At 54.1% G+C, this 12720-nt stretch overlaps 5 protein-coding genes across 5 annotated transcripts; 2 read left to right on the forward strand and 3 right to left on the reverse strand.

Moving 5' to 3' along the window:
- Positions 1–1429: 1429 nt before the first annotated feature.
- On the forward strand, positions 1430–2284 carry J4E85_001988 (uncharacterized protein; the record flags this gene model as incomplete). The annotated part of the gene is made up of 1 exon (XM_051466268.1): positions 1430–2284. One exon carries the CDS (start codon positions 1430–1432, stop codon positions 2282–2284), a length of 855 nt encoding a protein of 284 aa, XP_051329123.1.
- A 194-nt stretch (positions 2285–2478) lies between these two features.
- On the reverse strand, positions 2479–3070 carry J4E85_001989 (uncharacterized protein; the record flags this gene model as incomplete). Its single annotated transcript, XM_051466269.1, has 2 exons — positions 2479–2699; positions 2773–3070. 2 exons carry the CDS (start codon positions 3068–3070, stop codon positions 2479–2481), a joined length of 519 nt encoding a protein of 172 aa, XP_051329124.1.
- A 1652-nt stretch (positions 3071–4722) lies between these two features.
- On the reverse strand, positions 4723–5545 carry J4E85_001990 (uncharacterized protein; the record flags this gene model as incomplete). Its single annotated transcript, XM_051466270.1, has 2 exons — positions 4723–5358; positions 5435–5545. 2 exons carry the CDS (start codon positions 5543–5545, stop codon positions 4723–4725), a joined length of 747 nt encoding a protein of 248 aa, XP_051329125.1.
- A 1372-nt stretch (positions 5546–6917) lies between these two features.
- Positions 6918–8190, reverse strand: J4E85_001991 (uncharacterized protein; the record flags this gene model as incomplete). The annotated part of the gene is made up of 2 exons (XM_051466271.1): positions 6918–6937; positions 6987–8190. 2 exons carry the CDS (start codon positions 8188–8190, stop codon positions 6918–6920), a joined length of 1224 nt encoding a protein of 407 aa, XP_051329126.1.
- Positions 8191–10798: 2608 nt separating this feature from the next.
- J4E85_001992 (uncharacterized protein) lies at positions 10799–12327 on the forward strand (the record flags this gene model as incomplete). The annotated part of the gene is made up of 3 exons (XM_051466272.1): positions 10799–10879; positions 10931–11629; positions 11680–12327. 3 exons carry the CDS (start codon positions 10799–10801, stop codon positions 12325–12327), a joined length of 1428 nt encoding a protein of 475 aa, XP_051329127.1.
- Between the last annotated feature and the right edge of the window lie 393 nt (positions 12328–12720).

Raw genomic sequence — 12720 nt, forward strand, 5'->3', positions numbered from 1 at the left:
GTCGTGTCATGGAATGAAGCCGATTCGGCGCTGCGTGAAGCTCCACGAGGTGCGAATTCCAGAAACTGGTTGGCGGCATCGCCGGAAAGCGCCTCGGTGCCACATGCAATTGTCGAATTAGTCATTGGTGATTACCTAGGTAGGGTCCAAGGCTACCACGATTGCGCCGCCACCCGCGATCGCGCTCGGAATCGCGCCCGTCGCTAACTACATCGTCTTTACCATCATCCCAATCTCGCTTTCGCCAAATTATCGCCAAATACCTGCGCGGAGAAACTTGAAATGGAATTAGCCTGCATACATGCAGCCCCTCCGGACTTATATTCGGCGCTCGACGTCAAGTCTTTAGCCTGATACAGTACAAATGATCGACCCGAAGAGCGACTAACGGTCGGGGCAATGCGACGTTGCGTCTGAATATTCAAACTCTGACAAAATGATCCTCAAAGGCTACATTTTCAGAAGTTGGATCGAATGTTCTTTCGCACACCTTCATGAGAAAGTCGGCCAATCGAGACGTGGAAAAAGTTGCTAAGTTTCACTACCACAGCTAGCACCACTATGCCGACCAACATCTTGGTGTGATCGACATACCCAACTGCGAGCCCCTGCAGCGGAAGAACGATCACCTTCAGCCTACATCGTCAGGCACACGACCTAACATGCCTGAAAATTTTACAACGACATGAACACCGCGTGCTCATTGGTACAACCGCGCGTTTCCGACAATTGGCTTTGAACCCAACCTGCCACGACATGGCCCTAAAGTATATCGCAAGCTATGATCGGTGTCATTTGGGTCTGCGCTCGAAGTTTATTACCAGAGTGTGCCCCACGCCACCATGGGCCATGCTTGTTGAAGCTTGACATACTCCTAATATACTCCGCGGTTCCGCTCGATCCACTGTCTGCCTGAAATGAGCATCAATGCCCCGTCACTCGCAAACGACATGTTGACAGGAGAGTTATGGCAACACCACCACCACCAGATCCTCACTTGATTCCCGCGCCTCCTTCAGCGGCAGCGCTGAGGAGCGGGAAGTCCATTGCCGGTGCGACGCTGGCCCTTCAAAGCATCGCTCTGATCGTCTTTGGAGCGCGCATGTGGTCACGATGGATGCCTGTATACCGAATGCAGTGGGACGATTACACCTGCGCTTTGGCATGGGTAAGTAGCAGCTCGTGTTCTCTAATATACTCACGATATCGGGTCGACTGACAGGATCAGGTTTTGATAGTGGTCAACACATGTCTTCTCCTTGCCGCCACGCCGTATGCTTTCGGGCTCCCACCAGACGAGTTCTTCCTGTCAGACGCGCAAGCTGCAACCAGATTAGCGTCTATCTCTCAACCAATCTGGGGGTGGTCTATGGCCTTGGTCAAGATATCCTTCTCCCTGATGCTTCTTCGGATCTCTCCCTCGAGATTCATGAAGCGCTTCCTCTGGTCCATGATCGGTCTGCAGATCGTACTTGCGATCTACAACACACTAGCAACACTACTGCAATGTATACCGGTCGAGAAAGCATGGGATTTACTCGGTACAGTAGAAGGCCATTGCTGGAGCAGGACGGGAGTCAGGATAAGCTCGATCACCGTCTCCGTCGTCCATATTCTCACCGACTTCATACTCGCCCTTCTTCCCGTATCCTTCCTTCGTGGAATCCAGCGCCCTGTTCGCGAACGCGTTATCGTCGGCGCACTCATGGGACTCGGCTTCTTCACGGGTGTGGCATCGATCTTGAAGATTATCGCTGCTATGAACTTCGGCAAGACGGGCGACCCGATGAACGAAAGCATCATTGTCGGCATGTGGTCCGCTATCGAGGAGCTCGTGGGTTTCATCGTCATTTGCGTACCGACTCTACGCTCGCCATTCCAACATGTACTGCGTTACCTCGGCGTCGCCAGTGTTCGTATCAAGAACAACGCGTTCTCCCGCGGCTACGGGCGTACACAAGAGTCGGAGGTCAACAGGGACAACTTCCGAAATCACAGCCAGAGTCGCCTTGCTACTGTCGAAGGAGACGAAGAGTCCGGTTTCAAATTGAAGGAGCTGCACACGGAGGAGTCGAAGAGATCGTCGGACGAGATGCATTGGCGCGCGAATGAGAGAAATACAGGTAATGGCGAGATATGGTGCACGCATGAGGTCGTGGTTCAGCGAACCTCTCTTAGCGGAAGGCCGTCGCTTGATCAAGCTCATGAAGGCGCGGATGCGCCTTGGAAGGGCGAACCATTGGAGTTTGACTTGGGCATGGCAAGCAGGCACTTAAGTCGTTGATGAGGAGAGCATTGATCACATGAGGGAAAGATAGCAGACGTCTGTTTGTTTATTCCAAGCGAGTGTACGAGCTACATGAGAAAAACGAATGTATAATACCCCCACAAACATTTCACACCATGAAATACAGAGGACGACCGGCCAAGTGAGAATCCAAGGTGTTGAACCACGTTCTCAATAGGTACGAATCGCACTTAGTTGCGTCCAGGCAAGCTGCGGCCCCTGAGACTAAAGCGGTTGGAGTTGATCTGCTCAGCGTTGACATCAATTCCGTCACAGCGCAACTTGCGATAGCCTTCCAGCCGATCGACGGTCAGGCCACACGTCAGGAATGCCGCGGGGAACGGATAGCACTTTCCAACAGGCACATCATTCGTATCGACCAAATCGCCACCATTGCGGTCGCGGTAGTAAGCTAGATTGCGCAAGCGTATGTTAGCCTCTCACTTCCCCTTTCTATCGCACATCAGGGATAGGAGGACACTTACTCCAGTGATAGCCCTCGAAATTCATCTCCAGAATCTCAATGTTGGCAGGATCATCATCGTCAGAGCGGCCGCAGCCGTCGCCTTCGCAGCGGACGCCACGGCCACTCGCGTCGTCGGTGTCGGGCCATATCCAATTTAGCACAGTGTCGCAGTTGGCTTCATCCTGGTAGACTTGCCAGCCTTCGACGTTCTCCGTGATGCCGTTGCCGCCGATGCCTACGCGGTAGATTTCGAAGTCGGCGGTGACGGCGCTCAGGAGTGAGGCTGTTGCCGCGAGGGTGGTGAGGAGGTACTTCATTGTGGATTGGGTTGATTGAATGAAGAGATGAGGGTCTGAAGGTGAATGGATTGAGTGACTATTGAAAGTAGAAGCGGATACTCGACGTCTTTTATATACTGGCATGTCAACCACAAGAGTCTTGAGTCCGCTCCGCAAGGTAATAGTCGACCACACCGGTGTGGCTGGTCATCATCATGTCTACTGTCTCAGGCGTCTTGAGCATACAATTGGATGTCTGTCTCACGATCATTGGCTTCTGCAAGGTTCGGTTGAACACACTGTTGAAGAAGTGGAGTCGTGAGACATGCCCAGATGGAGTGAGTAGTTGCCATCGTATGAGAACGACCTCGTGAAGCTTGGCTACAGAAGCTTACGTGTCGACCTGAGGTAAGTATGACAGATTTGAAAATGAGTACAGGCTCTTGACAGTCGCCAGAAAGGAGACCCTCTACTCTTCGTGTGCATGCTTAGAGGCAGTCTGCCAATACCCAACAAACGATAACTGAGAAACCTTCGCCTACCAAAACCAAGGCACGAACTCCAGACGTTACCACGAAAACCAGATATTCAAACAACTACTCTCACCGGTTCAACTCCATCACCACCCCATAAGCCATCCCGCCAAGCTCCAGCTACGTTCAGAGTCAGCATGCCAAGTTTCGCACACCAACCCGCATACAGACACATAATGCAGTTCACACTACGCCTGGCTACACAAGCTTACTAGATTAGCTAAACACTATACCAAAAATGATACACTATCTGCTCATTGCGGACACATCAACATCCGTTTGGAGGGAAAGGGCATTGCGTTGACACATCAAGCCAATCGCTCTGCTGCTTTGGTACGACGGGTGCGGTCCGTTCACTGGATATACCCGCAAAGCATCACTTGGCAGGGCGGATATGCTTTTGACTGCCAAGAGTCGTTCGCGAGTGTAACTGTGTATAGGGTTCATGTGCTTCGCGCGTGTATTCGGATTGGACTCTGAGCCCGGGCATCAGGCAGCAGGTCAAGTGAGAATTATCTGCTCGTCACTGTACGGACGGGAGCGAGTGAAAGAATTGCTTCGGCTTATGGATCACAGTGGCGTGATCGCATGGTTTGGACAGAGGTTTTAGGTCTCGAACGTGTGTTGAACGATCATGTCTATAGGCCTGATGTGCTCAATTGGTGATCTTGGCAACACAGGGCTGCCAGTGACGAATGATGGATTGAAGAACTACATATTCAATGTCAGCCCCGTCTGCTTATCATTTACCTAGTAAGACTATATGAGAGGAAGATGTGTAAACCTTTCCTGTCTGATGTGTCATGAGTTGGAGTGTGATGTGCGGGGCACTGTTGGCTGGAGCGCAATGTCGCAGAGGTCCATATTCACAATTCATTGAACATCACGTAGGGGGAAAGTGACTAAAGGGTATAATCGGTTCCATTACGCATCACAAAAGGTCCTTTTGGGTAAGCAATCGCGCCGACGACTATGCAAAACACTCGCATTCCACTCTAGTTACAACCGCCCACCACACACACGCACACAATCAACGCACAGATTCGGAACCAAACAAGAAGGCGACACCCTATGAGTGAACACCAGGAGTATCATCGAAGAGAAAGGAAACCAATGCTAGTCATAACATAATAACATATCCGGGGTACGGAAATGCGCTTATAGCATGAAAGCGAAAGCGGCAGCGGCACCAGCGAAGCTGAGCGCAGCCTGAACACCGGAAGCAGCGTTGGTGGTAGCCTCAGGGAGCCTGGAGGTGGTAGCGTTGCCACCAGCAGTGGGCATGGGGACGGTGCCGTTGGCGTGGACACCAGTGCTGTAGGCGGGGACCATGGCGGAGGTCATGACGGTGGTGGGGTAAGGAGCCTCGCTGGAGTGGACGGAAGATGGCAGAGGGATGGGGGTGTGGCTGGCGGCAGCAGATGAAGCACCGTATCCGTTTCCGTAGCTGGCAGCGGGGGTGGAGCTGGCGGCAGCGGCGACGCTGCTGGGCTCAATCATGGAAGATGAGACGGCCTCCTCGCACTTTCCAGCGGAGATACCGAACTGGGTGGAGTACTGGTACTGGCCGGTGACATCGTCGATGATCTGGATACCGTATCCGTTGGGGCCGTTGGTAGCCTCGAGAGTGGAGGCAGGGGTCCAGCTGAGGGAACCGCTGTTGGAGATACCCTCGGCGATGGAAGGACCGAACTTGACGACGTTGGTGGAGGGTCCCTTGAGAAGGAGGACGGAGACCGTGTTGGGGGTAGTTGGCTGCCAGGTGATGGTGAACTGCTCGCAGGTGGGGACAACCTAGTGGGGCGCATTAGCTTCCAGGGTCTTGTTTGGTTTCGCGATGCGCGCGCAACGCTCAGGGATGCAAACATACCTCGTTCAAAGGACGGGTGATGGGGTTGCCACTGGGCTCGCCAACGGGAGCGTGGATCTGGGCAGCGGCGAGGCCGGCGAAGAAGGTGATGATGGTAGCCTTGGAGTACATGGTGATGGTTGTTGTGGTGGTATTAGGTGATTAACCGGAGTAGATCGAGTATTAAGTAGTGGGAGATGGTTGGTAATGAGTGACTGGTTTCTTAAAGAAGGGCTGAAAACAAAAGTCTTCTGAGGGCTGCAAGATATCTAGGCGAAGGTGAGCAGTAGGAAGAAACAAGACAAGAGGGAGTCAGTCGAACTATATCGATTTTCCCATCCACAAACGGTCAATGCAGGTACCCCTGTTGCCGGCGCAACTTAAGATTGGTGCTCCAGTCCCGTGCAATATCCTTCGGAGCCAGCGCTAGGACGCATTGCACCGCGCTTGGGCACGCGTGACGAATGACACCGCGACGAGGGATTTAGGCAGCTCGTATTGCAGTGGATTGCGGCGTCTTCAGGAGTGCTTGGTGGCTTTACCGGTCAGCTTGTTGGACGCTGGTGCGGGCTATTCCTGGCTGCTTGGAGATTGCTTCTGTCGCTACTGTCTGCGGGTGCCTGAAGGTTAGGAGCGTTGTTCCTGTCAGCCGGCAGACTGTCAGCAATATCGGCGCTTACACAGCCCTAACAGCTGAAGGGCCGACAACTCAACGCCGAAGAGATGAGAGTCGCATTTCATCGCGGTGTTTGAGTTTGCGGTGAGGCGGTGTCACGATGCGCGGGCGAGGGTTCTCCAGATTCTCGCAAGCCGTGGAACGCGATCTGCTTGCTTGTGCCCGAGTCGTGCGCTCTAGCTCAGGTACCGTTGCACTGGCGGCCGTCGAGGCGCCACTGGTTCACGACCAGGCCCCGAAAAGGGAGAGTTAGGTTGGCCCTTTGTCGCACCTTCGTGCGCGCTCTGGCTCGACGCATCGCCGTCTAAGCGAGGCTGCACATCACAGACATTCATCTCACCGTAGGGCAGGTGCGAGCGAGATGGCTTGGGCCGGGCGCGGCAGCCGCGAACAAGGCCGCCTGCCCGCAAAATCACCGCTTCACCCCATTAAACCTGGACAAAGTAATCCAACTCACAGCTCAGACGTGTCACGATAGTTTGCGTTTGTTTCAATTTCTCCATTGCATTGTTGACTCTACTGTTTGTTTATCGTCTCATATTTACATTGCGCCAGGTGCGCCCCTGCCCAGCCAACAGCTCAATGGGCGGTGCGACGGTGACAGCTGTGTCAGCCGATACAAGCATGGACAGCCCTACTGTATGTGGGTGTCCCATTTAGCGAGTGAATGCGTCGTCGGGGTATCTTCGAAGCGGTATGAAATTCGTTACGTCATTACTGGTCGGTGTGTCGAGTAGAAGGTGTTGCGGCGGAGCGAGTGTGTGTGCATGAAGGACGGGAAAAAGAGTAGGATCGCGCCAAGTAGACGTTGCATGAACAACGACGCACTTAGCCACACTGGCCGGGGTCTAAAGGTTGTCAGTTTCATGCTCATGCGACACCAGAAGGAGTACTTACACTTTCGTGCCGTTAGCGGCTGGGGGAAGATACCACCCTCCAAGAGGGCCTTCATGTCCCATTCGGGTGCGCCCTCGGTCTTCCAGGTCCAGAAAATCCAACCGGTGGCCATCTCGTAGGCGTCAAGCTGCGCCTCAATGAAGCGACCGACGTTGTACCTGTCGGCTTCTGACAGACCAGCAACAGTGCCAGTCGACTTGCCGGTGCAGTCACCGACCTTGGAGCCGCCAAAGGTACCATCGTAACGCGCACCCTTGTCCTTTCCATTGAGCCACTTTGCGCAGTCGGTGATGCCACCAGTCCATTCACCAGCGATAGTCCACTTGCCGGTGGATGCCATCTGTTTACCGAAGTCGCAAGCGGTCTTGACGTGGTCGTCAATGCTCATAGCAACAGCAGAGTTGTCAAAGATCTCGTAGTGGTGAGTGTCGAGGAGAAGGTTCCACATTCCAGCACCCCAGTTACCCCACGAAGTTACACCCTGGAAAGCATCGTGGAAGGTGACTGCAACATTCGAGTCCCTCAAGTTGCCCCAACCATCCATGTAGAATTGTCGGACCGTGTTCATGTCGAGACTGGGGCCCAGAGGCTCGTTGAGAAGCTCGATAGCTGAGACGGCGGGATGCGACGCGTGATCATCGCGTATCTTGTTGAGGACTTTGATGGTGTAGGCCACTGAATCGCCCTGAGTCCAGCCAACGTTGCCGTATTTGCCAGAGTTGTCGAACCCGTTCTGGGATTCGGGTGCGCCATGAAGATCAATCATAACATGGAGACCAACATCGGACGCCCAGTCGAGCGCTTCTCCGAGCTTGTCGTACGCGCCTGGTAGGTATGGGTCGCCGTCACGTGGGAGTACGCTCCAGTAACCAATTGGAATTCGAACGTGGTTCAAACCAGCACCGGCCATCTGTTCGAAATCGGCTTTGGTGATCCAAGAGTTCCAGTGGTCACGCAGCCTCGACTGTGCTTCTTCCTTGCCGACAGCTGCAACGAGTGTGTACTCGTCCTTTGCGCTGTTGCCCTCGAACATGCTGGGTGTGATCCAGGGCTCGAGAACGAACCAACCGCCTGTGTTGACACCGCGGACCTTCTGGTTGTTGTAATCGAACATGGGTGCGCGCTTGATGGGTAGGAGCGGAGATGCGTTTGTGCTCAGAGCAAGCAGGCCAAGGGCCGCCGCTGATGTCCAGGATCCGATCATATTGAGATGAGGAGTGTTGTTACTCAACTAACTGAATGCTGTATAACATGCAATTGCACTCGAAAGGAGTACAGGAAAGGTTGTGTAGCTGATGGACCCAGACTTGAACTTGTGCAGACCCATGGCATCGGGGGAAGGATCTCCTTTTAACCAGAACAAAGCGAAGACTCACAAGCCGCCAACACAGCAACAAATTCGCCCCAATTTTCTTCCCAGTCATGCCCACCATACAAGCATGTGTTCGCTGCTTCACGACGTAGGGATGATCTCCTTTCCCGGAGCTCTATCCCAGCTAGCCGCGACAGCTATTCTGGCCACCATTAGGGCGGTGTCGGGGAAGGCAACCAAGGCAACCAACCGCAGTACCGCCGACATGTCGCGATCGAGCAGTGTCGGAACGATGTGTACATCGTTACTTACTCCGGACACGGAGACATCGCTGGCAAATGACGCGGTGACGCAACAGCTCCAATAGGGGAAGCAAGTCGAAGCTACCCCAAGCCGCTTGACGACCGCCACAAAGACCGGTTCCGCCAGCAAGCTACGGTAGAATGGACCCTGGGGGCCTCGGCAGGCCATAGCATAAAGCAAAAGATCTGGGGTCAGGCGGATCAAAGAGGTCAGATGCAGGGTTGTTGCTTGGCGGAAATTGTAAGGGATATTCAGGTACAGTGTGGTGATTGGAGGACTGTTTGATGGCTATGATGTGGGGATCGGCATGTCTCAGCCACTTAGCTTCCGAGGCGGTGCTCACGCGTTGGAGATGATCTTCGAGAAGCTTGGAACCGCGTCCCCGAGGAGCGTCGTGATACACCGGAACGTGGACGGTGGGTTCTTGGGAAGTGAGTTGGCGTTTGCCAACACCGACTTGTCAAGAGCATGGTCGACAACATGGAAATCCGGTTGCGGCCAAGTTCGTGTAACGTTGCTTCGGGCGTTCCCCGATATTTTCACGGAGTACCCTTGGTGTGTACTGAGCATCTGATGTCGTACGTTCGTCCACACAGGGCGGCTGAGGAATGCAGACTGGGCTGCAAGCGGCACCGTTGCGGGGAAGGTCAAAGTCAGACCTCGTTGTGGTTCTGTGATCGGCAACACGTCCACATGCAAAACACGCTGTCCCCGGGCAAAAGGCCCACGAGGCCGAAGTTCTTCCAACATGGTGGAGGTATGATGCCATTATCTGACTCATGCCTTCTCGTGGGCAGTGATCTTTGCCCCATGTAGAGGACTGTGGTACCTGGAAGCTGAGACAGGTACCTCTGCCTTGCCAACTGGCTAAAGGCGACATTCATTTGTAAAAGCAAGTTGTTTCGTGCCGTGGTGTCCAACATGCGAGGCAAACCGTGTGGCTTGCCAATAGGGCAGCAGGAGGATGAGCCGCCCCCAGAAGCGTCGACGTCATCAATCGCAAACATCTTCTTCACCGTACATTGCCAACTTCCTCTTCTGCACGTCACGAGATTCGCCCCCGACACACCGGACGCATATGCAACTTGCCTAAGTGATGTCGTTACCAGGTTACTGACAAGACACGATTGTCGGGTATAAACGTGCAACGGCGCGCGATCGCGAAAAGCTTGGCTGATGCGGGGAAGGTGGCACGATGCCTTTCCCGGCGCTGGCGAAGTCGGCAGTAGATCTACGAGCGTGATCGCCGGAGCCATGGGAGGGCGTGTGACTGCCAGAAGTTTTCTAGTGACCATCGTGGATGCCCAAAGCTCGCTGAGGTTGATGTACCCGACGAGGATTCGTCTGCCGGCCTACTAGTCTACCAAGGTGGCAGTTAGCTGCGCAGCGTCGTCAGTCATAGTACATCGTGCGATGGGGTGCGGAGATGCGCGGGCGGGTTGGACTACTGGAACGAGTTAGCCTGACAGCATAGGTTTGTGGGGTAGTGTAAAGCATCGTGGGAGTGAAGTTTGGGTCAAGATGTCGCGTGATGAAGGTAGACAGAGTCGCCGCGCGGGTAGTGACGGCCTCGGGGGCTTTTAGGCCATGTGACTTGGGACAAGACGGCATCATGACGGTCGACACAGTATGGCGACTGGATGACGATGGTACTTGCTCGCATAGTTGGAGGTTCGGCGCACAATGTTGCGCATGCTTAGTTTCAGAGGCATAGTGCAAGTCACGCGGAAGCGTTCTCGATGCACTGCATGGCCGCCGATTGAAATTACGGAAAGATTTCGCGTGCACAGGCGCTGGCGGCAACCTAACGAACAGAACCGGGTTACTAACGATGCCCACGATACGCACATGTCGACCACGTGAAACCACATCAACGTCTAATGCCTAGCCAAACTGTATCCCAACTTAGCCCATGCCTATGTCAACTAGAAAATTGTAAACACCTCCAGGGCAGGTGCAGCCGGAGACACGTTTGGAGGTTGCAGTCCATCTGGGCAATGTCGGCTGAGGTAAGGCGCCGCAGCCGCCTAACATGCCTCGGTGAGGGGCGATACCTTACCCGCCCGGATTGTTACAATACACAATACACATCACATCATCGAGACAGCCCGATTCGAGGTGAGCTCCACTTGTTCCGTATCTTTTCCGACGACATGTGCTGCCATGAGGCTAACGTCCATCATGGCAGCAGGCCGCCATGGGCAGACATGCCAACCCTGACATAAGGCGAGCATTTGAAGAGTTTCAGGACCAAGACACGCCCTCGAAATGCAATAAAGTACGCTGTTTGCACTGCGGCTTCGTGCGCGCGAAGAATACAACGCGACAGATCGAGCATCTCCAAGACTGCCAGCGATATCTGACTTCGCCCGAGGCGCAGGCCCATCTTCTCGCGCAGGAGCAGCAACAACAGCAGCCGCCTCAGCAGAATGGATTGCCTATGGATTCGAACATGGCGCCAGGCCCCAGTCAAATTCTGAGTGGACAGCAGCCAAATCCAAACCTCCAAGTAAATCGGCGCGGTCCCAACAGTAAGCGCACACGCGATGGACAGCCCATTGCGCCGAATATTGCCATGACACCCAATGTTGCGCCTTCTCTGACGTCGCATCTCCTAAGCATCTGCTCGGGCCCATTTGCGCAAGCAACACAGCGACCGTTCCTATCGCATGCCGGATGTGGATCGCTAGGAGCAGGACCGCTGTCGCAATGGCTGGTACAAGACGGACACTATGCGCGAGGCTACATTCGCTTCATAGGACAGCTTTTGGCCAAGATAAGACTGCCGCAGACGCAGAACTCGCAGTTCCATCCCATGTATCGCACCATGGATCTCCTCATCTCCGCGCTGAACAACATGCGAAGAGAGATGCAGTTCTTCGAGATCACGGCGACCAAGTATGGGCTTGCGCTGGGCATGGAACCGCCTACGCCTATCACGCGCGCCATGCTTGATCTTCTCGTGAGCGCGAGTAGTGCGAGCGCATCACTTTTAGAGGGTATGGTCGTGCTATGGGCAAGCGAACATGTAGGTCCAACCCAACCCAGCAATGGGCGCACGAAGCTAATGTCTGATAGTGCTATCGCTCCGCATGGCAATATGCCGCCTCCTTCTCCAATACTCTCTCCAACACCTCCACTGACTCGCACATCGTCGCCCTCCACCAAGCCCTAATACCGAACTGGACCTCTCCGGCCTTCAGCAAATTCGTCGAGGCGACACGCGCGCTCGTCGATGAGCTAGCAAACATCACAACTACACGCGATGGCAAAGAGGAAATGTCGCGCTGCGAAGAGATCTTCCGACAAATGTGTTGGCTAGAAGAGCGCTTCTGGCCCGACGTCGACAACATGGGTGACAACAACGAGAGCGTGAGAATGGGTCCACCGATGGGCGGCCCCATGAGCGCAGGCCTGGAGAACAACATGCATAATAGCATGCCCAACGGCCTTCCAGTCGCAATCAACGGAAACGGGGTCCACAACCACAATCGGAACAACAGCATGCCAGGCCCTAGCATGAACAACAACGGCGTACCCAAAAACATCCACGGCAACCCCGTAAACGGCCGAAACAGCATGAGTGGTCCCGTCCGCAACGCGAGCATCAACGGTCCTATCAATGCGGCTATCAATAAGCACGACAGCACACCCGTCAGCGATAACAGGAATCCCTTTGGTATGCCCAACAGAGGCGGTATGGACAATGTTGGCCAAGGCTCATAGTCTGAGCACCATACTCTTCCCCGCATGGCTGCGTGGAAACTTCGAAGAGAAACGTTGCATCGTATCGTTCTTTCTAGTCTTTTCCCCGACGACTCTTCCTTCAGCGAGGACTTTGATGCTGGTAGCATCGGGGATTGAGATGAGGACACTGACTACGTTATCGTTTAACAGGGTCTGGGCTAGGGAGGTATCGCGGGGGACACTGCATGATTATTGGGTGGAGTTCGTCGTGGAGTATCAGATACCCTGGTATGGTCTAGTTATACGGTGGTACGGGGCGTTGGTATATGATCCTTAATGAATTAGGCGGTCAAACTATGGGTTACGACACATCGTAGGCAGGTTGGATGACAAAATAACAGTAGTCTGTACATTGTAATTGAACGTTTTGCT

The sequence above is a fragment of the Alternaria conjuncta genome, assembly GCF_024043145.1.
Source record: "Alternaria conjuncta strain BMP 0040 chromosome Unknown scaffold_3, whole genome shotgun sequence".
Classification (NCBI taxonomy): domain Eukaryota; kingdom Fungi; phylum Ascomycota; class Dothideomycetes; order Pleosporales; family Pleosporaceae; genus Alternaria; species Alternaria conjuncta.